Source organism: Leptodactylus fuscus, chromosome 7, assembly GCF_031893055.1.
Source record: "Leptodactylus fuscus isolate aLepFus1 chromosome 7, aLepFus1.hap2, whole genome shotgun sequence".
NCBI classification, from domain to species: domain Eukaryota; kingdom Metazoa; phylum Chordata; class Amphibia; order Anura; family Leptodactylidae; genus Leptodactylus; species Leptodactylus fuscus.
In genome coordinates, this window is record NC_134271.1 from 85,229,615 (window position 1) to 85,254,719 (window position 25,105).

At 42.2% G+C, this 25,105-nt stretch overlaps 1 protein-coding gene across 1 annotated transcript in view; it reads right to left on the reverse strand.

Annotated features, from left to right (window-relative positions):
* ITPK1 (inositol-tetrakisphosphate 1-kinase) overlaps window positions 1-25,105 on the reverse strand; it is a 95,423-nt gene that overhangs the window by 18,310 nt on the left and 52,008 nt on the right. The window contains exons 4-5 of the mRNA XM_075282450.1: window positions 22,474-22,599; window positions 14,050-14,167 (exon numbers count right to left, since the gene is read on the reverse strand). Of these exons, the coding sequence (XP_075138551.1) occupies window positions 14,050-14,167; window positions 22,474-22,599 (244 nt within the window). The remainder of the gene's footprint in view (window positions 1-14,049; window positions 14,168-22,473; window positions 22,600-25,105) is intronic.

Here is a 25,105-nt window from a genome sequence, read left to right on the forward strand (position 1 = left end):
AAACAAGAATGAATAGTGTAAATTACTTGCACAGCTTACCAATGACAGCTTATCTCCCATGCTCTTCCTCTTATACAGAGACATTCTAAAAGCAGCAATTTCATGCTGAGTTTGAGCTTACGCACAGCCACCAACGTCAAGGGCAGTTAAGGATAGTTACCTAGATCGGACAGTAAAGCCCTGCTGGAGAGGAAACACCCCTAAACCCTTTTGCAACTGATTTGCACAAAAATGAAACTTCGATTTTTATGAAAATGGAGATGCAGTGTAGAAATAGAAAGGCATCTTTGAAAAGTGGAGAAGCCACCCTACCAGGAACGGTTATTAGTTTGATGCCGATTTTCCTGTTGACAGAATCCCTTTAAATTGCAATTCCATAAAATACTGCAGTATATTTTGATGGCTGTACCTATCCATATCGCCTTCTATTAGAAGAGGTCCTATCTCTCCCTGTCTGATGTGATGAGACAAGTTGATTCCATAATGCTTCAAATAAAAAAAATTAATGTCACCATCTCTAATAGCCCATCCACTCTTTGACAGAATTTGGGTGCCTTGGATTAAATGGTCCAGCGTCCCAGGACTGCCATATTGTGTTCAACTGTCACCTGCTCATATGATCGAGTGGAGTGTCTGTTTCCCTTCCCTTGGGCAAGGTCCCTCTTTCAATTTGCGATTAGCTCTTTGTATTGTGGCAATATGTTAGTTGTTGGTTATGGATTTCTGTATCTTTAGCTCATTCCGTGTTTTATAGGTGTGTTACCTTTAGACTTGCCACTAGAGATGAGCGAGTAGTATTTGATCAAGTAAGCTGCCAGCTCTCCCGGCTAGCAAGGACGAGCCTGCTCCAGAACCAGAATTGATTTGCCGCAGGCTCATCTTTGCTAGTCGGGAGAGCTGGCAGCTTGCGGTTACAAGGGAGCTGACTTTTTATCAGCGCAACTGCAAGCGCTGTGCAGTTAAAGCGCACGAACCCCATAGACTATAATAGGGTCCGTGCGCTTTAACTGCACAGCGCTCCTCCTAAACAATCTCCTCCTGCTACTCATGGTCTTGGTGACTCTCCTTTAGTTGAATAGTGGTTTCCCCTGAAATGAGCACTTTTTCCCAGACTATAATGGGATTCGATATTCGATCGAGTAGTCGAATATTGAGGCTCTACTCGAAACGAATATCGAATATTTCACTACTTGCTCATCTCTACTTGCCACTATTTTCGTGCACTTTGTATTGCTTGCTCTGCATTCTTGTATTGATTCTATGAGGTTTTCATGTGTGCCTTATGTTCTATATTTTTGATATTCTTCAATAAATACCTTTGTAACAAACTAGAATTCCATAAACCAATTAGCTGCAGTTACTCCAGGTATCAGTTATAATATCCTGCAAATGGTAGGAGAAGATACGCTATTCTACTGTTGCTTACTTTATCCATCAGATGTAGGTTAAAGGCAGACATTTTCAGTTTGCAATAGAAACAGAAAAAGTCTTTCATCTCATATACAACAAGGAGAGGAACAGCCATTAGGAAGCCTAGCTTTTCATTGACCACTCTAGATGTTATTTTCTAATATCTAGCGCAGCAAACTGGTACAACTTAGTCAACAACACAACAGGGAATTGTTATTTAAGCCATATTCAAGCAAAGGAGTTCAAAGACTGTGCCTAGCTACCAAAATAAGGCAAAACATTTTTTTTTAAAAAAAAAGAAGAATAGAAGAGAAGCACCTGTGGCGCCCAGGATATAGCATTGCCTTGGCTCCTACGTGTGAATCTCTGTGGATAGGCTGCCATTTTCAGAGCCGCAAGACAAATCATGGAATTTTGAGCCTCCAGCCCTGAATACAGCGGATATTCTTACAAGATATGCCAAAAGGCCTGGTGTTTAAGAGATTACACAACAGTTGTGGCTTTGTTTCCAACCTGTTTTTTTGACATCCAGTAGGAAATGACACCTGGCGCTCTATGAAAGGATGAGAGGGCGCAAATCGCCAGGAGCACGGCAGATCATTCAGTGTTTGCTATGTAATTTTATTCATCACATATTGTCAGGGTCAGTGCTGCATTTGTCGAGAACTTTATTTCTTTCTCAGCCTGGGATTAGAGCTGTGTATGGGATTAACTAATGTAAAAAGCATGGGTGGCAAAGCAGGAGGAAATCTATAATAACAGAGGGGTTTTCTACAGGGCGAGTGGTTCAAAGAAAAATGGTGCAGAACTATATCTTATCCTATTTAGAGGGAAATATAAGATGTACACCCTTACTCCTAATGAACTGCTTTAAGAATTAGGGAGACTGTGTCCATGTGGATAGTGCCCCTCGGGGTACAAGCTACCATGCCCCCATGATTAATGCCAGTCACTATTGTGCAGTAATCTATCCACACATAAAATCTATATAACATAATACACATTAGCACCATCTCTGCAGTTTCTTTTGTTACCCTGGAATCATACATTAACAAAAATCTACTAGATTAACTAATCCTGACTGTAGTTACTCACAGTGGCCCCAGGCTGTGTGTATGGGGATCGGCCACAAACTACTAAGGATACTCTAGAAATCATTGAAAGTTTATAAGTACATATTCACAAGAGTAACAATGTTACATACTCAGTGATAGCCCCAGGAACATCAACCCAAACAAAGACAGATGACCTCACAGAGAATGGATCCTATTCAGTGCCTAGTAATGGTGGAGCTCTCATAATGTGTGTCATTCTAGTGCCAACACCATTCCGTCATTAGATCCAATCTGTCACTGTCTGAAGTCCAAGCACTTGGATATTCCTTAGGAGTAGGATTGGGATGGTGGGTATATCTGTTACCAGCAGTTGTGACCCATTGACTGATGTTATGTCAGAGTATTAAGCTCATTGTTGAGTTTTCAACATGGCATTATGTCATTAGGGCAGGTTTATTAAATTGGTCTAAAAGCAAGACTGCCTTAGTTGCCCATAGCAATCAATCACAGCATTGTTTTCATTTTGTATTATGGTCCAGAAAAGTAAAAGCTGTGCCACTTTAATAAATATTCCCTAAAGGATTCTTCATATAAGTCGTGGTGCCAGCATAATATCACATGTCCTATTTGCTTTTGAAACGAGACAGTACACCCTTTATGACCCAAGCAGGTGTCTACATTGTGCAAATAGTTATTGGATTTTTTCATAGATAGGAGAGGTGCAGCAGATAGACTTGTAGGTGGTATGAGAATTGAAGGTATTCACCCAAAGTCATTTGCATTGATAACACACTGGCGCCAAGAGAAAAGGTCAACAGATGACGACATATTTATTTGATGTCCTGGTTACTGATACATTGAGTAATGGAAGTCACTCCCTAGGCAAACATGACATTATCTCCTGGGCTTGCATTGTATTCAGTATATAAGATGGTAGACATCTTATCATGTACTGCTGGCAGTGGACATTATGGGGAAAACAAGGAAGTAACATTTAATACATTTAAAACAAACATTAAATCACACCCATAGACATAAAGGGGGGGGGATTTATTATTAATTTATGCCAAATATGCACAACTGCCACTTACGTGAAAGTGGCGTGAGAATTGTACTACATATAATATCATTGGTGTAAATGACCACTGAAATATGTGCCAGCCACTGAAGAGGTGCACCTAAATGAGATAGCTCTTCAGCTATGCTAGGGATAGGACATTCAATAAGCCAGTCTTCCCAAATATATATTGTATACTTGAGTCTTAGGTAGTCTGGAATTATCAGAGGTTCAGTTTGTTGTTACTTCCCTACCTCATGCTTTATCTCAACAAGCCATAGACTATAGTGTAACAGCATCCAATTGTGGCCATAATTTAACTAGCACTTATCTTAAGAAACAAAGGCTGGTCCACAAGGACTTTGATCCCATGTCCTCGGACTGATTAACAGGCAGAAGATGCGTTAAAGATTATTTAACAAAAATTTCATGAAAACAAAACTGGCTTCTCCTCTCATATATTAATGCGGATTTTAGTTTCTATGTTTGACACATGTACAGACATTTAAGGCAAGAGAGAAAGAACTGGTTAGGGCCAGACAGGACTAATGATAAAGCATAACTGCATTTATACACATCTTCTCATAAATGAATAATACAGGCGAATATAAGAAGCTTTGTAATATAGCTTATTAAGGTGAATGGTTTTCTTCTCCACTTATGAAGCTGTTCTCTTGCTCCTTATCGTCAATCTGACTGCTTGTTTAAATTATATCTCCATATTCAGCCTCACACAGAGCCCTATGGAGCAGCGAGGGGTTGAGTAGGATTTTCCTGCCAGTTGGTTAATTGATTTAATGCCTCACTCTTTGTACTAGTAGCCTCTTATCTACAACCTAGCATTGTTAAAAAAGGATAGTAGAGTGCAACAACAGCAATTATTTAAGTGTTTTTTCTAATCCCCTTCCTCCCTTCATAGACTGATATGGAGAAAATAACTGCCTGCGCAGTGAAGAGGAAAACACAATTTTTTAAAATTAGATAAATAACAAAGTTTAAAATTTCAAGCTCTACTATTTCTTTATGAAAAGTTGTTTATAACTGGAGGTATGCTTTAGGTTCCGCTTGCAAGGACTTTACGTACACTCACAAGAAGGCATATGGAGACATAGGAACACGTTCCCAATACTGCATTCACAATAAAAGATCTAAAGGAAGATTATTATAAAACTGGATTAATAAACTGAAGATTCTGCAAATCATAAATGTCAGGAAATACAACATAAGCATCAATGTATCTAAGATTTGATGAGCTCAGCAAAGTACACCCAGGTCTAAAGTCTGTGCATAATAATATTGTCTAATAATCTAAAAATAACAATTTACTAGCAAAGCACTTGTGTTACCACTGAAAATGCAGCCTATCTATTCACTAGAACAGTGGTTCCCAAACTTTCTTAATGTGGTACTCCCTTTTGGCTGAGACTTTTATTTGGGATCTCCCAATAATTAAAGGGGTTGTTCAGGCAAAAATGGACAACCCCTTTAACATTTAAATCTGTAGGGGGAAATGAAAAAAAAAAGCATACTCCCGTCTCAGTTGCTCCGGTGTCCTCCCACGCCTCATGATTTTTCTGCTCCAGAGGTGTCTCCCAGGTTCTTTTCCAAAGTTGTGCTGAAGCCATCGATTAACCTCAGTGCTCATGTAGACTAGTAATGTCACAGGTAGCGACATTCAGGCCCTTCACTGATTGGTCTCAGTGGTCACCTGGCCAATGAGCAGCTTCAGCAAGACTCCAGAAGAGGACCTGAGAGACGCCACTGGAGCAGAAGAACTGTGAGGCGCAGACCTGGTAAAAGGGTTGTCCATTTTTGCCTGGACAACTCCTTTAAGTACCATCTGAAAAATAAGTCCATCACTGAAAACAAAGATGGCTGCATTCAAAACTGAGTTCATCCCTTATTCTGAATCTTAATCTGCTGTATTTTGCCTCATATGTTGGGGTATTCCACCTTTTATTCTAATTTTTAGCACTTTATTCTGCGTTTTCTTCTGTTTTTCAGGAGCGTATTCCCCATTATTTTTTGCTTTTCAGCAGTGTATTCTGCCTCATGTTTTTCTGTATGGTCTCATATTCAGCACTGAATCTTGCCTCATATTCTTCTGTATTCTCACTCATATTCAGCTTTTGAGTGCTGTATTGTGCCTCATAGTCAGCTCTTCAGCGCTGTATTCCACACTCGTATTTTGCTGCATTCTTCCTAAAGGTCTGGGATTCCACCCCAAAATCTGTGACAGATTCTGACTCCCATTATTTTCAATGGGATGCAGATATTAAAGCAGGATGATGAAAACAATAAGTATCCTGCTCAATCTTGCCGTAGAGTCTGCTGCTGATTCAGCCCCAGAATCAGTCATCTGTCCCATTGATTAGGCCCAGATGAATGGTGGCAAGCCTTGGTGGAATGCTTTAGGGTATGTTCACACAGCAGAAAAGGTGGCGGAAAGTTAATGGGAGCCATTTTTGCAGGCAGATTCTGCGTCAAAATCCGTCAGCAAAAAACTCAGTGTGAACATACCCTTAGTACCTAAAAGGAGCACTGTATTCTGCCTTTTATTTCTCATTTTAGCACTGTATTCTACTTCACATTCAGCTTTTTCAGCACTGAATTTTGCCTCTTATTCAGCTTATGAGCACTGTATTCTGCCTCATATCAATTTTTTCAGCACTGAATTCTGCCTCATATCTGTACAAGTGTAACCCTGCTTGTCTGTTACAAAATATCCACCCAGATAAAGGCTTCAGGAGAGGACTTTGTTGACTAGAGAGAGTTACAAAGGTCAATGATCAGAGGTGAAATTCACCTGAACTCTGCTTCCTAAACAATACCTTACTTTACTAAGTGCTGTGTGTAATGTAAACACATGCTGATAAGTGACACAATGCAACAGACAGACACACACAAGCAAAAGGCAAAAAACAAACATTGAGTGGTGCATCCTGTAATCCCTTTATTGGGTAGATAAATCCAGTATGTATATCTTATAATAAGTAAACCATGGCTGTGAACCATCACAACAAATTAGCCTGTAATAGCCAAGCTGTAATAAAAACTGTGTGTATAAAAAAGGAAGGACCCCGCACTCATCATCTGGTCCAATTGTAGGTCCATTTATTAAAATCCAAAAGGTGAAATATCCAAAACAAGTACATAACGCATTTCAGACAACAGATCTCATTTTTAAGGTGTAAATTTGTTTTACACTTAAAAAAGGAGATATATTTTCCGAAAGGCGGTGTGCGCTTGTTTTCACAGTTTCAATTTCAATACACAAAAGGAGAAGATCTGGTGAAAGCAAATCCTCTCTTGTCCCGTTACAATAAATTGGTTTCCCATCCCCAAATTGAATTTTTATACTGATGACCTAGCCAAAGCATAGGTCATCAGTATGTGATCTGTCTGAGTTCGACACTCAGACCCTGGACAGATCATTTGTTCCAGCAGCCTCTGGGTTCCGGCAGCTAGTGTACCACCACTCCTATTCATCCTATCCTATTAATATTATAAATGTGAAAGTTTGTGAGTTTGGATGTTTGTGGGTTTGTGTGTTCGGATGTTTGTTACTCAATCACGCAAAACCCGCTTGACCGATTTGGCTGAAATTTTCCACAAACATAGTTAATACACCCCATTGCGCAATAGGCTACTTTTCGTCACAATAGCGCACATACGTTTTTCCCAGGACCCCCACAAACCCCAAACTCACATCACTATCTCTGCAATCTCACACACTTTGGACCCCGATTTGGCTGAAATTTTCCACAAACATAGTCCCTACACTCGATTGCGCAATAGGCTAATTTTCGTCACAATAGCGCACATACGTTTTTCCCAGGACCCTTTGGATGTTCAGATGTTTGGCGGTCAATCACGCAAAAACCGCTGCACCGATTTGGCTGAAATTTTCCACAAACATAGTCCCTACACTCGATTGCGCAATAGGCTACTTTTCGTCACAATAGCGCACATACGTTTTTCCCAGGACCCTTTGGATGTTCGGATCTTTGGCGGTCAATCACGCAAAAACCGCTGCACCGATTTGGCTGAAATTTTCCACAAACATAGTCCCTACACTCGATTGCGCAATAGGCTACTTTTCGTCACAATAGCACACATACGTTTTTCCCAGGACCCCCACAAAACCCAAACTCACATCACTATCTCTGCAATCTCACACACTTTGGACCATAGCAAGCCACAAAATTCATATTACCCCCTACAGCAGAGGTCAGCAACCCCTGGCACACAAGCCAAGAGTGGCACTCCTGCCATATTTCACTGGCATGCCAGCAGCACAGGACCTGCAAGAGTTAAATAAAGTCTCTGCTAGAGCTGAGGCATAAGGACACTCCCCTTTGCGAGATGTGCAGGAAACCCAGGGGGTGGAGCTTAGTCGCTCAAGTCTCTGCCTGCTATAGTGATAGCTCCTGCCGAAGCTGCTAGCAAACTGAAAGTAAGAAACACACAGCTCCCTTCCTTTACTTCCTATTCTCATTAATGTCAGGCATGGGGTTATTAGTTTAGTGTTAGTAACTCCATGTACCTCACATTAATAGGAATAAACCCCATCATGTCCCTCATATTAACCCCTGTGTGCCCCATATAAAGGTTACTAATATGTGAGACATATGGAGGTACTAATAAAAGACCTCAGTAATGAAGATACTTAATTATTACCTCCAAGTCTCTCACATATCAGTAACTAGAGATGAGCGAGTACTGTTGGGATCAGCCAATCCGAACAGCACGCTCCATAAAAATGAATGGATGCACCTGGTACTTCCGCTTGGACGTAGCCAGCGCGCTTAACCCCCCGCGTGCCGGCTACGTCCATTCATTTCTATGCGAGCGTGCTGTTCGGATCGGCTGATCCCAACAGTACTCGCTCATCTCTATCAGTAACTCTTACACTGGGGTTAATGTGAGGGACATGATGGGGTTAATTGCTATTAAAAAGAGGCACATGGAGTTACTAAACTGTCATGCACAGGGCCAGACTTTATGTGGCTGCTCGAGAGTATCCTGTGCCCAAAATTTACATGTACTGGCGGAAAATAACAAATCATACAATGTCGTATATCGAAGTATATTAACCTGAAATACCTCTGTCCCAAAGTCACTATGTACAGTTTATACCAACACCGTATAGCGGCTGAAATACAAATTACATTCAACACAAAAGTCTCATGTGCTCTCAGAATTACAGCAACAACAAGATACACAGTTACATTTTATATCCCATACCTTATACACAGTACGAAAACCTTACCCGCGCCTGTATATACCCACTTCTACAATCACCGCAGACGAAGTCGCGGGTACCAGCTAGTACTGTATAATAGGAACAGTGCTACCATTCCCCAGAAGTACCACTATGCAGTGGATGAGGCTGCTGGAAAACTTGAATATTTGACTTGGTGCCTTTTCTAGTACAGATTATTTTCTTTTTCCAGTCCAGATTATTATTTTAGTAAGTACTCCATACACAGTTACTGTGAGAGGCAGGAACAGCTCTCAATACAGAAGCCAGGGGAAGAGTGAAAAAATGCAGGACTCCAAAATGTATTAATGACACAAATACTGCCAGAAAACAAAAGTTGTCCAAAAGATTATACTTTAACAATTATATTCCTGTATCTATGGAATGGTACTAAAGGTGTTTCTACAGGCTTTATACGTAGGATAGGTGCTGCACTGTTCAAGCTACATTTTGTATAGCAATTTAGTCAATTCCCTTGAATGGGACTGAGCAGCGATCAGGCCATGTGACTAATGAACATGACATCATGTGGCCTGGAAAGAGGATCTGTGGACCCCCAAGAATCTTCATTTAATAACCTAGCCGAAGGATAAATTTTACAAGTTTAAAGTAGTGTTCTAGTGCATAGGGGGCAACATATAGTAGTTATGTTATGGTACATAGGAGACAGTATTATAGTAAATATATTCTAGTGCATCGGGTGCAATATTATAGCAGTTATATTTCAGTATATACCAAGGCAGTACTTTAATAGTTATATTCTTGTACCTAGGTGGCAGCATTATAGTAGTTATATTCTTGTGCATGGAGGAGGCAATAGTTTTGTTCATAAGAGACAGCATTATAATATTTATATTGTTTTACATACAGTAAGAATAGTATTATAGTAGTTATACTCTTACACGCTTTTCAGTATTATAGTAGTTAGATTTACTTTTACACAGGTGGTATTATAGTAGAAATAGCAGATGGAAGGTAGTTTTATCACTATTAGAGATGAGCGAACAGTGTTCTATCGAACACATGTTCGATCGGATATCAGGGTGTTCGCCATGTTCGAATCGAACACCGCGTGGTAAAGTGCGCCAAAATTCGATTCCCCTCCCACCTTCCCTGGCGCCTTTTTTGCACCAATAACAGCGCAGGGGAGGTGGGACAGGAACTACGACACCGGGGGCATTGAAAAAAATTGGAAAAAGTCATTGGCTGCCGAAATCAGGTGACCTCCATTTTAGACGAATAGTGGATTTCAAATCCGGGTCATATGAGAATGTGAACTTTGTGACTATGAGACAGGGATAGCTGTACAGGCAGGGATAGCTAGGGATAACCTTTATTTAGGGGGGAATGTTATTAAAAATAACTTTTTGGGGCTCTATCGTGTGTGTAATTGTGATTTTTGTGAGATAAACTTTTTCCCATAGGGATGCATTGGCCAGCGCTGATTGGCCAGAGTACGGAACTCGACCAATCAGCGCTGGCTCTGCTGGAGGAGGCGGAGTCTAAGAGCGCTCCACACCAGTCTCCATTCAGGTCCGACCTTAGACTCCGCCTCCTCCATCAGAGCCAGCGCTGATTGGCCGAATTCCGTACTCTGGCCAATCAGCACTGGCTAATGCATTGTATTGGCGTGATGAAGCAGTGCTGAATGTGTGTGCTTAGCACACACATTCAGCTCTACTTCATCGGGCTAATAGAATGCATTGGCCAATCAGCGCTGGCCAATGCATTCTATTAGCTTGATGAAGCAGAGTGTGCACAAGGGTTCAAGCGCACCCTCGGCTCTGATGTAGCAGAGCCGAGGGTGCGCTTGAACCCTTGTGCACACTCTGCTTCATCAAGCTAATAGAATGCATTGGCCAGCGCTGATTGGCCAATGCATTCTATTAGCCCAATGAAGTAGAGCTGAATGTGTGTGCTAAGCACACACATTCAGCTCTACTTCATCAGGCTAATAGAATGCATTAGCCAGCGCTGATTGGCCAGAGTACGGAACTCGACCAATCAGCGCTGGCTCTGCTGGAGGAGGCGGAGTCTAAGATCGCTCCACACCAGTCTCCATTCAGGTCCGACCTTAGACTCCGCCTCCTCCAGCAGAGCCAGCGCTGATTGGCCGAATTCCGTACTCTGGCCAATCAGCACTGGCTAATGCATTGTATTGTCGTGATGAAGCAGTGCTGAATGTGTGTGCTTAGCACACACATTCAGCTCTACTTCATCGGGCTAATAGAATGCATTGGCCAATCAGCGCTGGCCAATGCATTCTATTAGCGTGAACTGAGTTTGCACAGGGGTTCTAGTGCACCCTCGGCTCTGCTACATCAGATTGCTACATCTGATGTAGCAGTGCCGAGTGTGCATCAGATGTGTAGTTGAGCAAAACTGACTCAGCACTGCTAAGTCTCTGCATTCGTATAGGAATGCATTGGCCAGCCTTCGGCCAATCAGCGCTGGCTCTGCCGGAGGAGGCGGAGTCTAAGGTCGGACCTGAATGGAGACTGGTGTGGAGCGATCTTAGACTCCGCCTCCTCCAGCAGAGCCAGCGCTGATTGGTCGAGTTCCGTACTCTGGCCAATCAGCGCTGGCCAATGCATTCTATTAGCCCGATGAAGTAGAGCTGAATGTGTGTGCTTAGCACACACATTCAGCTCTACTTCATCGGGCTAATAGAATGCATTGGCCAATCAGCGCTGGCCAATGCATTCTATTAGCGTGAACTGAGTTTGCACAGGGGTTCTAGTGCACCCTCGGCTCTGCTACATCAGATTGCTACATCTGATGTAGCAGTGCCGAGTGTGCATCAGATGTGTAGTTGAGCAAAACTGACTCAGCACTGCTAAGTCTCTGCATTCGTATAGGAATGCATTGGCCAGCCTTCGGCCAATCAGCGCTGGCTCTGCCAGAGGAGGCGGAGTCTAAGGTCGGACCTGAATGGAGACTGGTGTGGAGCGATCTTAGACTCCGCCTCCTCCAGCAGAGCCAGCGCTGATTGGTCGAGTTCCGTACTCTGGCCAATCAGCGCTGGCCAATGCATTCTATTAGCCCGATGAAGTAGAGCTGAATGTGTGTGCTTAGCACACACATTCAGCTCTACTTCATCGGGCTAATAGAATGCATTGGCCAATCAGCGCTGGCCAATGCATTCTATTAGCGTGAACTGAGTTTGCACAGGGGTTCTAGTGCACCCTCGGCTCTGCTACATCAGATTGCTACATCTGATGTAGCAGTGCCGAGTGTGCATCAGATGTGTAGTTGAGCAAAACTGACTCAGCACTGCTAAGTCTCTGCATTCGTATAGGAATGCATTGGCCAGCCTTCGGCCAATCAGCGCTGGCTCTGCCAGAGGAGGCGGAGTCTAAGGTCGGACCTGAATGGAGACTGGTGTGGAGCGATCTTAGACTCCGCCTCCTCCAGCAGAGCCAGCGCTGATTGGTCGAGTTCCGTACTCTGGCCAATCAGCGCTGGCCAATGCATTCTATTAGCCCGATGAAGTAGAGCTGAATGTGTGTGCTTAGCACACACATTCAGCTCTACTTCATCGGGCTAATAGAATGCATTGGCCAATCAGCGCTGGCCAATGCATTCTATTAGCGTGAACTGAGTTTGCACAGGGGTTCTAGTGCACCCTCGGCTCTGCTACATCAGATTGCTACATCTGATGTAGCAGTGCCGAGTGTGCATCAGATGTGTAGTTGAGCAAAACTGACTCAGCACTGCTAAGTCTCTGCATTCGTATAGGAATGCATTGGCCAGCCTTCGGCCAATCAGCGCTGGCTCTGCCGGAGGAGGCGGAGTCTAAGGTCGGACCTGAATGGAGACTGGTGTGGAGCGATCTTAGACTCCGCCTCCTCCAGCAGAGCCAGCGCTGATTGGTCGAGTTCCGTACTCTGGCCAATCAGCGCTGGCCAATGCATTTCTATGGGGAAAAGTTAGCTTGCGAAAATCGCAAACTGACAGGGATTTCCATGAAATAAAGTGACTTTTATGCCCCCAGACATGCTTCCCCTGCTGTCCCAGTGTCATTCCAGGGTGTTGGTATCATTTCCTGGGGTGTCATAGTGGACTTGGTGACCCTCCAGACACGAATTTGGGTTTCCCCCTTAACGAGTTTATGTTCCCCATAGACTATAATGGGGTTCAAAACCCATTCGAACACTCGAACAGTGAGCGGCTGTTCGAATCGAATTTCGAACCTCGAACATTTTAGTGTTCGCTCATCTCTAATCACTATCTAAATGTTACTTGCACAGAGAGACTCCTGACCACCCGACCATCACACATAGCACACACAATGCCATCTCGCCACACTGACTCCTAAACACAACAGTACAATCCCCACCACCTGAGCTTCATTATATTCCCATAATGTTGACTCATCCATCACAAAGCAGCTCTTTATATCTCTATATACACTAGGCTTTCTGTCTACTTGTCTGAGCAACAAAGACTCCCAAGAGAGCCGGACAGAACAGGTTCCCCTCTCAACTGATCTCATGGGCTAACACAATGCAGCTGTGTAATCTGATTAATCCAACTCCAGTCGGGCCGGGGTTTGCAGAAGCTGGCCCCTATTTCTAATGGCAACAAAATCATCATCTGGCTATACTGTATCAGAAGTACAAACAAACATGAATATGCAAACATAAACTAGATTATCTTTATGACAAAATAGTGGAAGAAAATATCTGACGGGTAGAATAAAAGGTATATATAAAATATTTAGGAAGATTACATCAACTGCTTTTCCATTAATTTTTTGACTATCCATTGTGACAAAGGTAGTTCCTACAGACATCTAGCTAACAGATAAACTTTTATTTGGAGGTTGTCAGACGTAAAAGTCCCTAGAAACCAGTCTGTTTGGTGAAGAACCTCAAAATATATATTTTTTCTTTTCTTTTTTTGAAGGGGGTCCCCTTGTTTCCCTGATCACTCGGCATTTACTTTTCTGTTGGTTTTGCAATTGCTTTATTTTCTTGTGCTGTCTCTGTCCTAACACTCAACAGAAGATTATTGTGCCTTGGTCTTGTTGTATAATACTTTAGGAAGTGATTTAGGAACAGTTAAGCCTAGTTAGAGAAAAATATACAAATATAATACAGTCCAACGATTGAGCCAAAACAGTTACTGAGGCAGAAAGGAAACAATGATAATCTGCCCTGTAGAACCAGAGCAGCCCACAAGATAAATATGGTGGATGTATATAATCAGCCTGTGTTACAAGCCTATATACATATAATTCATACTGGTGTCAGTCATCATACCTTGCATATAGGACTCAATCCTTCGAATAAGCTCATAAGACTTTGAGCGGTCTAGCAATGTTCGGATAGCTGGAAGAGGGTCCAAGATAATGGTCTCAGGGTGGGCATCAATATATTCCTAGAATCAACAAAAACAGAGATTGTGTTAGATAGTGATCAGGCTCCCACCCACTAATATATGTTTCTAAATAGCCAATACTCCCAGTTAAAATAGTATTGCACAGAAGTATGAAGAATGGGAAGCATTACTTCAAGGGATCCTATCTTTTAAAAATATTTTTTTCAACCTAACATGTCAGAATAGCATTAAGAAAGGCTATTCGTCTCCTACCTTTCCTTGTCTTCTCCAAGCCGCCTTTCACCTGCAATCCCGTTTTTTCTTGGTATGCAAATTAGCTCTCTCGCAGCACTGGGGACAGGTCCTAGTGCTCAAATAGCACTGGGGACGTCCCCAATGCTGCCAGAGAACTCTCTCCAGCGCCGCCTCTTCTTCTGCAACGAGGTCTTCACCGTGTCTTCTTCCCGTGGGGTCCTCCAACTTCTAGGCCTCGGGCCTAGGGCAAGCCGACTGCGCATGCCCACCGGCCACAAGAAAAATGGCCGCTTCCACAGTATTGTAAGCGGCCATTATCTCGTGACCGGCGGGCATGCGCAGTTCTAGAAGTTAGAAGACACCACCGGAAGAAGACACGGTGAAGACCTCGTTGCAGAAGAAGACGGTGGCGACGATGGAGAGAGTTCTCTGGCAGCATTGAAGACACCTCCAGTGCTATTTGAGTGCTGGGATCCGCCCCGAGTGCTGCAAGAGAGCTAATTTGCATACCGAGAAAAAACAGGATTGCAGGCGAATGGCGGCTTAGAGAAGACAAGGAAAGGTAGGAGACGAATAGCCTTTCTTATAGTCTTTCGAATCAGCCGATCCAAAGAGCACGCTCCCATAGAAATGAATGGAAGCACCTGTGACGCCGGCTAAGTCAGCGCCACAGGTGCTTCCATTCATTTCTATGGGAGCGTGCTGTTCGGATCGGCTGATCTGAACAGTGTTCGCTCATCTCTAATAGGATCCCTTTCAGTAAAGCACAAAGTAAAGAAATAAAATCACTACAGTTATCACTTTACAAGTTCATTCAAAAAGAAAAGAGTAAAACTAATATAACACTGTCCCCTACATGAAACAATATAAATTGCATAATGCTGCCTACGACATTCACTGGCCACTTTATTAGGTACACCTGTCCAACTGCTCGTTAACACTTAATTTCTAATCAGCCAATCACATGGCGGCAACTCAGTGCATTTAGGCATGTAGACATGGTCAAGACAATCTCCTGCAGTTCAAACCGAGCATCAGTATGGGGAAGAAAGGTGATTTGAGTGCCTTTGAACGTGGCATGGTTGTTGGTGCCAGAAGGGCTGGTCTGAGTATTTCAGAAACTGTTGATCTACTGGGATTTTCACGCACAACCATCTCTAGGGTTTACAGAGAATGGTCCGAAAAAGAAAAAACATCCAGTGAGCGGCAGTTCTGTGGGCGGAAATGCGTTGTTGATGCCAGAGGTCAGAGGAGAATGGCCAGACTGGTTCGAGCTGATAGAAAGGCAACAGTGACTCAAATAGCCACCCGTTACAACCAAGGTAGCCAGAAGAGCATCTCTGAACGCACAGTACGTCGAACTTTGAGGCAGATGGGCTACAGCAGCAGAAGACCACACCGGGTGCCACTCCTTTCAGCTAAGAACAGGAAACTGAGGCTACAATTTGCACAAGCTCATCGAAATTGGACAATTGAAGATTGGAAAAACGTTGCCTGGTCTGATGAGTCTCGATTTCTGCTGCGACATTCGGATGGTAGGGTCAGAATTTGGCGTCAACAACATGAAAGCATGGATCCATCCTGCCTTGTATCAACGGTTCAGGCTGGTGGTGGTGGTGTCATGGTGTGGGGAATATTTTCTTGGCACTCTTTGGGCCCCTTGGTACCAATTGAGCATCGTTGCAACGCCAAAGCCTACCTGAGTATTGTTGCTGACCATGTCCATCCCTTTATGACCACAATGTACCCAACATCTGATGGCTACTTTCAGCAGGATAATGCGCCATGTCATAAAGCTGGAATCATCTCAGACTGGTTTCTTGAACATGACAATGAGTTCACTGTACTCCAATGGCCTCCACAGTCACCAGATCTCAATCCAATAGAGCATCTTTGGGATGTGGTGGAACGGGAGATTCACATCATGGATGTGCAGCCGACAAATCTGCGGCAACTGTGTGATGCCATCATGTCAATATGGACCAAAATCTCTGAGGAATGCTTCCAGCACCTTGTTGAATCTATGCCACGAAGAATTGAGGCAGTTCTGAAGGCAAAAGGGGGTCCAACCCGTTACTAGCATGGTGTACCTAATTAAGTGGCCGGTGAGTGTATGTACATAACTACTATAATTCTGTATCCTATGTAAAAGAATATAACTACTATAACACTGTCTCCTATGTACAAGAATATAACCACTATAATTCTGTATAATTCTGTATCCTATGTAAAAGAATATAACTACTATAACACTGTCTCCTATGTACAAAACAGAAACTGCAGTCACTAGCTATTGATGAGGAAACCGTTCCTGACAACCAGCTATAATGAAGGAGCTCATAGGTCAGCCTCCCTAACTATATATACGGTCTCTTGGTGTCTGATAAGGAACTGATGAGAAGTTGGACAGCGGGGATATGACTGCAGTATATATGAAAGAATTCTTAAATGTGACAGTCTGGAATGCAGGGATAAAAACAAACAAACTTTAATGTCCTTTGTTCTGATCCTCTGGAGGACCATAAGGGTGAGTTCACACGGAGTAAAGTGCAGCGTGATGTGGCACGTATACGCCGCGTGAGATTTTGCGGGTCGTATACGATGATTTCAATGATGATTTCATTGATTTCAATGGGAGCCGGGATCGTATACGCGGCGCTATTTTGCGGCCGCAAAATCACGGACGCAAAATAGCGCCACATATACGATCCCGGCTCCCATTGAAATCAATGGGAGCGTATATGGCCTGCAAAATCTCATGCGGTGTATACGTGCCACATCACGCGGCACTTTACTCTGTGTGAACTCCCCCTAACAATGGATGTGGTATGGTAATGGTAATGTGAAAGTAGCCTCCAAGATACAAAAATATAACTACTATAAGGCAGTTTCTTATGTACAATATTAAATATAACTACTATAATAGTCCCCTATGTAAAATGATATTAGTACATTACTGCTACCCTAGATGAGAATAACAATATTTTCACTATGGACCAGGATAGAATTCCTGGATTATACTAGTACCATGATCGTAGCGGCAATGAAAATGTAAAGGACATGTAGAATTCTGCCATATCACTGGATATTCAACAAACTCATCTAGTTTAGTCCCTAGCTTCTTCTGAAGCTTTTACTACAAATTCATATTCACAGTAGGATACTCTCTCCTGTGCTTAAATTGGGAAATTCTATTTCCCCATGTTAGAAAATCTTAGTAGAGAAGTCACCACTATAAGCAGTCTGTGCCTGTTATCTCTCAGGAAGGTAGGAGATGAGCTTGGGCTGTGCCAGCAGGTGATCCGTTTACTCTGCTATAATCCACGGCGGGAAATATAGGTCAGGGATATGACAAGCTGATCCAAGAACCAGGACATGAGGCTGAATTCCTTCTAGGCATGTAGGGGTTAATCACTCAACCCAGAATGTGATAGCCCATATAAACTGTATAAAACATTATAGCGTTATATACATGAGGGGTTATTCACATGACTTGTGACAGACACTTTCTGAACAGCCGTTATAAGGCCTTTTTTTTAACAGATTGTGAATGTGGGCTGTCAAAAATACATCATGCCATATTACTACCCTTTTCACAGATAAAAATTATCTTTAACAATTGATACCTTTAATGGGTAACTGAAAAGAGGATGACTAATAGCAAGCTCTCTAGACTACTCAGGTCTCTTCATCAGACGTGGTATACACAATATCTGAAGAGTCATAGATTTATACATAACAGGACATAGGAACATAATGATAAATGAGACAAGTGATGGAAAACAGGGCTATCAATATTAGGAGGGCAATAAATCGCTAAAGCAGTAAATATTAAAGCCGTTCCTAGATAAGGAGTGTAAAGGTTCTCTTGTCCTCCGAGATCTGGTCTAAGGGCACATTACTTATGTGAGATAGAATGACATAAATCCATAAGACACAGTCATCCCTGTTCTGAGTGTGAGTTTACACTCGCAGACTCTTCCGTCTCTCTGAAATTTGAAATCTCCTTATATAAGTAAAATTTCCCTGTTATTTATATTGTGATGAGGGCTACAGAAAAATTTTAAGGAGATCTGTTCTCTTCTTGGATTGTATGATGATAGTTCATCCTCATTCTAAGCTACTGCCCGGTCTCACATAAAAACCACAAGTAGGACATTTGGTACATTTATCTAAGTAGACCACTTTTGGTGATGCTTAGGTGAATGTAACCGGGATTATGTACCGTAGTTGTTTTTCTGACTGCAGGGAAATGTTCCTATTGCTGTTATAGTAGATAAGGATGAACTGTGAAGTTCATCCTTATCTACTACTAAAAGGGGTGGGACCCTAACTTCACCCAAACGGGGACGGCACCTGTATCCCTATTGATATTGCTGTTATAGGAGACAGTGAGCTCCAGTTGTGGATGTTCCTGTGGTTACGGGTCTGCCTAAAACATTCATCCACTTCATATCTATCATATATCCATCCATCTCCTAGCCATGTAAACACCTCCTATATTTATCTATCTGAAATCCAGAGGCTATATTGGAGTGTATGGCATGGAGATGCTATTTTGGTGCTTATTTTGTGTATTTTTTCCATGACTTAGCCCCCACACTCTGCAGTTTTAGCTCAGTCATGAAGGCTTCAGATTCAGCCATTAGCAGCCTGAGGGATTACCAGTAACATATAATATTACATATTCAGATTATTAGCAATTATTAATGTGTACAGTAGATGAGGGAAAGAACAGGGAAGTTTCCACACACTGCAGAGCTTCACAATAAAGATGAAGACACAGCGATAGCAACTAAAGCACAGTTACTATGTGTCACTGGAACAAAGGATTTCCCAACAGACCAGTGCATGGTTTGCATCAACATATGACAAGCAATTAAAATATAACAGCACGGAAAATGCAGACCTTCAGAGCCAGACCATTGCAAAACATTTGCACCCATATGAATTTGGGGGCCAGGGAACACCCTACTGCAGTTCCACACAGTTGTTTGTGTTGCTTTCTCCTGGTCTCAAACAATAGAGCTCTATGGAGTACATGTGAAGGCTGCATCTGGAGAAGGTAGTATTGTTAGCTAATGGATCAATTTCCTTCCCAAACCAATAATAGTGCGATTTCCTTCCACAAACCAATAAAGAAATACAGAGATTATCATCTTTTTATGGATATGAAAAATCAGCCTGCAAGTGCAACAGGGGAGGGGCCTAAACTCCTATATTTGCATACAGATCGCTAAATGGGAAATAATTGCACTGATTCCAGAACAGGGGCGGAACATTTGTAATTGTCTTTAGGCAAATCTGGAATATGAGGTGCATGCATAGGGCACTTGCGACCAATTTGCATATTCATTAAAAGATGATTATCTTTGTATCACTTCATGGGTGTGTGACCACAGTGGTATGCTTTTGCTCCTATTAAAAGGCACCTACATGGCACTCTCATTGGTTTGGAAAGCATTATGGATATTATTATTAAAAAAAAATGGTAAAGTAAATTAAAGTAAATGAAAAAATAAATCTAATTAAAGTGAGAACTCAAATTATTTGAGGAATATAATATTATTTAAGACCTTATTCACATGTCAGTATTTTCGCGATTTGCATTAGTGGCTGTGTGTCAAAACCAGGGGAGAGTCAAAAAACACAAAACATGTGTTTCACATCTTATTTCTAGTAAGTGTAGTCTCCACTTATGGGCCAGAATATTGCCTAACCATCTGTCCACTCCAGTGATAACCTGGAGAAACAAAATTATTTGGAAAATGGCTTGAGACCAACCATCTCTTCAGAGACCATATATTAGTAGGTATATAGACCAAATCAATATTTTGAAGCCTTTGACTGTAATCTGTATTCCACTACTTCATTGCTTTAGGTGACGACAATCTTTGGTCCCTGTATCAGCTAATTTTATACAATGAATATAATTTATTGTTCCCTGTTGTAAACCACAGACATTACATCCTCATAAGCATTGCTGCAATTTAAGGCCTCCTGGCCCTTTAAATTGTCCCATCTCTGGGTTATATAAAGATCTACTCTGATCAACAGTGCAAAGTTCAGACATAATAAGAAAGAGCAGACGTGGGAGGGCAAGTGCGTCAGCTCCAAAGATAATAAATACAGATTTAACTGCTGAATTTAGCTAATCTACGCCCATTCTGAGGAGCCTGGCATATACAAAACCTCAGATATCCCAGCAATCCCTTGCCAACCGGGCTGGATTAACAGAACATATCTAAAGATTAGGTTTTTGCTTTGTTTGGAAATTGAGGGATTATTTATTTCAGTAACTGGATAATCTTTACCATCTTACTTTAAAAAGGAAGGGGGTGCTATAGCATGTCACTACCTGCAGTATAGAGGACATGGACTGAAAATCTAGTGAGAATTCATTATACCGTAATTATTCTTTCAAAGAGCACTTCCCACTAAAAACATCCCCAATAAATACAAGTTCTTTTGTCAAGTTGTTAAAATTTGCATGTATCTGCTTTATCTGTTTCTTGGAAAGCTAGGTGGATGTGGTTGTCCTCACTCACAGAGGCTGTCTCCCAACTGTTGGCACCTCCACCAATCAGCTGTTTAAAGGCACCTCGGTGCTTGAGCCAGCACTGTGGCATTTTGTTAGTGCTATGATGTCACTTCCACCAGTCATGTGGTCCTTTTGCAGCTCGATCCCTCTCAAGTGAATGGGACTGAGCTACAATACCAGGGGGCACCACTGCTATACAATGCACAATGCTGCACTTGGTCAGTGTTGCAGCCCCTTCTTTTTAAACCAAGTGCTGCAGCCCATTCTGCCGATTGTGGGAGTACCAGGAGTATGAACCCCACCAATCTGATCTAAGCCTTTACCATTCACTTCCATTGGAGTTACAATAACAGCGTAGCTCAGAGAGCTACATTGTTTCTGTAAAACCCGACCAACACTGAGAGTCTGGATATGGCTGTCACTGAGCATGGAGTAAAAGAGAGACGTATTAGAGAGTGGTACAAGTCTCATAACCTACTGTCACTATAATGATTCTTCATGGAGCTTTTGTATTATTATTGTATTATCCATGCTGCTGTAACACACTGAATATCCCCATGGTGGGACTATAAAAGTATTATTTCTCTCTCATATGCCATAAATGCATTTTGTGAGAAAACTCCTTCAATAGACATCTGAAAACTTATCAGGACCAGACAGACATTTATCAATTATTTTGTAATTAAACCTTATGGGGAATCCCAGTCCTTGCTCAGCCTCTCTGACTTCATAGCTTGTTGGGTTACAGGGTTATCATTGTGTTTTCAGCATGTGTTATATGTTGTACCTTATGCAACAATTTTCAGACGTACTTCACTCTACAACTGAACTCACAGTCGACACTTTTCCATTTTAGTAAAGTGCCTTGGTATATCCATCAGACTTTAATCAATAATTAGACGAACTCCATTGTGTGATCAAAGGTCTTTACTGAATTATTAAAGGGGATATTCAGGAGAATACCATTTAATACCTATCCTTAGGATGGACCATCAATAGCATACTGGAAGAGGTCTGAATCCTGGCACCACCTAGCACAGCTCCATACCCTAATAAAAGCTGGAAAAGGGTACTGTGTGCTCGGTGCCATTGACCAGAATAGGCTTTGAGTAATCTCCTCAGCTGGAATACTGTCTACTGAGCTCAGCTACTTCTGGCGCATGGAGTTTGGGATTGGTGGGGATGCTGGAGGCCTCTGTTTCAATTTCTTACTATTTTCAAGATCTCTGCTTACTGTCAGGACACTTTGATCTACATCCAAATGTAAAGCACCATGGAATTAATGGTGCTATATAAATAAATAATAATAATTTGAAGAATAAAACCTGTACTGCTCATAGATATAGGATGGTTAAAATATATCACTATAGATAAGTGATTTCAGGCTAGTATCAAAAAAAGAAGACTGGAACAATGCTAAACACATTAGCAGTACATTCACATAAAGCAAGCAAAGAAGGGTGAGGAACTGAAACAAAAACTATTAGGTAGTGAGAATTTTACATTTTCATAATACTGAAGACAATCTTCAAGAGTTGTAAAGTTTTAATAGCATACATAAACCACACACCTGGAATCTTTGGACCACTTGCACGGACTCGCTCTCATTTTGGTCAGCCTCCAGTATAACGTCCGTTAACTTATGAATGATGACGTCAAGTGGACCTTGGTCCTCAATGGGCTTGGCCAGGTCAAGCTGAAGAAGAAAAAGAAGATAGATAAGCTCTTCTCCTTAAAGTCACAATGTATACAACGTACTAACACTTCTAAAAATACAAAACTGGTTGGTTTTCATTGGCTGCATTGTCACACCTACTCCCTTGAATGGATAAGTTGCATCTCAGTGATATCACTACCACTTTCTTGAAAAGATAGGCTGTTTTGTCAGTGATGTCACTGCTACCATCTTCAATGGTAAGGCTGCATTATCAGTGATGTCACTGCCACCATCTTCAATGGATAGGCTGCATTATCAGTGATGTCACTGCCACCATCTTCAATGGATAGGCTGCATTATCAGTGATGTCACTGCCACCATCTTCAATGGATAGGCTACATCAGGGGTAGGGAACCTTTGGCTCTCCAGCTGCTGTGAAACTACAACTCCCAACATGCTCCATTCACTTCCATGGGAGTTCCAAGAACAGCAATGCAAGTATGCATGCTGGGAGTTGTAGTTTTGCAACAGCTGGAGAGCCGTACGTTCCCTACCCCTGGGCTACATCATCAGTGAGGTCACTGCCACCGTCTTCAATGGATAGGCTGCATTATCAGTGCTGTCACTGCTATCTAGTGAGCATAGTTAATTAAGCTGTCTCAGGCTCATTTTAAGCAAGAAGTAGTAATATATAGTTATTTTTAGTAAAGTGAAACTGATTGAATGGGAAACATGGCCTATAAAAACACATCTAGAGAAATCCCTAAGGCAGAATGTGCCTCCAAAGCAAACAATTTGTCTTGTTTAGGAAAAATAAAAAATGGCATTTTCCAGTTCTGTTACTTGGCAGGGAATATGCGAGCCTGTGCCGTAAACCTCCCGATACCACCATGAGCAGTATGACCCGCGCTACAATGCCTTCAGTATTTTCTTGCACAATACCACACTCTGAAATAATTTTCCAGTTTGATTATCAGGTTGACAAGCAAGGAATACAAAATGGATACTTCCAAGGGCTATGCAACACAACTGTGAGACTGAAGTTAAAAGAGTAAGAATCAGACCTAATCTAACTGGTAACATGGAGACAGTGAGTTGGGATGGAAGGAGGATCAGCTGCGGGTAGAACCTCAGGCGCTGCTTTTCTCCAAAGATTGCATACAGTGCTTTGCAAAAATATTCATACCCCTTGAACTTTTTCACGTTTTGTTACCTTACAACCACAAACTTAAATGTATTTCATTGAGATTTTAAAGGGATCCTATCATTCACACACTATTTTTTCTAGGTACCACGTTGGAATAGCCTTAAGAAAGGCTATTCATCTCCTACCTTACGTTGTCTTCTCCGTTCCACCGTTTGCCTACAATCTCGGTTCTTGTCGGTATGCAAATTAGCTCTCTCTCAGCACTGGGGGCGTCCCCAATGCTGCAAGAGAACTCTCTTCAGTGCCGCCTCCATCTTCGTCAGGAGTGTCCTCTTCAACCTCTTCTTCTGACGGTGGCTTGTAACTTCTAGGCCTCGGGCAGAGCAGACTGCGCATGCCCACAGGCCACGAGAAAATGGCCGCTTGCACAGTATTGTAAGTGGCCATTTTCTCGTGGCCTGTGGACATGTGCAGTCTGCTCTGCCCGAGGCCTAGAAGTTACAAGCCACCGCCGGAAGAAGAGGCTGAAGATGACGCTGCTGAAGAAGATGGAGGCGGCACTGGAAAGAGTTCCCTCGCAGCATTGGGGACGCCCCCCGTGCTGCGAGAGCTAATTTGCATACAGACAAGAACTGGGATTGTAGGCGAACAGCGGCACGGAGAAGACAACGAAAGGTAGGAGACGAATAGCCTTTCTTAAGGCTATTCCGACGTGGTACCTAGAAAAAAATAGTGTGTGAATGATAGGATCCCTTTAAGTGATAGACCAAAATCCAATGCAATGAATTGTGTTGGTCTCACTTAAAATTTCAATAAAATATATTTAAGTTTGTGGCTGTAAGGTGAAAAAACATGAAAAAGTTCAAGGGGTATGAATACTTTTGCAAGACACCGTAACTAGGCAATCGACACCTTCTACTTTTCCAAGAGATAACATTGGTGCATGATAGCCCCTGTGGGCACTCAACAGAAGATAAGAATTATCTTTATCTTATATCTTAAGGTAGATACACAGGAGGGATGAAAAGCTGAACAGCAAACCCAGTCATGTTGCATAGAATTGCGTGAAAGAATTTTATTTTTCTTTCAGTCAAAACCAGGAAAATTGGATTTCCTATACATTTCTCCTCCCTTTAGACTCCATTCTTGCCAAATTTGCTTTGTTATGACAGCCTGGGTGAGGGGTGCCAACACCTTTTAGATGAACAAGCCCAATCTGAGCCCATTGAGTGTGAAGAGGTAAACATATTTCATTCTTTAAAATCTATCACTGCCTAATTTCTCTTAAATGTTGCTTTTTTTTTTTTTTTTTTGTGGCCCTGGCTGAAAATAAATGGGTGGGTGGGTTACTGGTTCTAGATTAGGTAGCATAGAAAGTGTTATAGACATTGCTCCAAT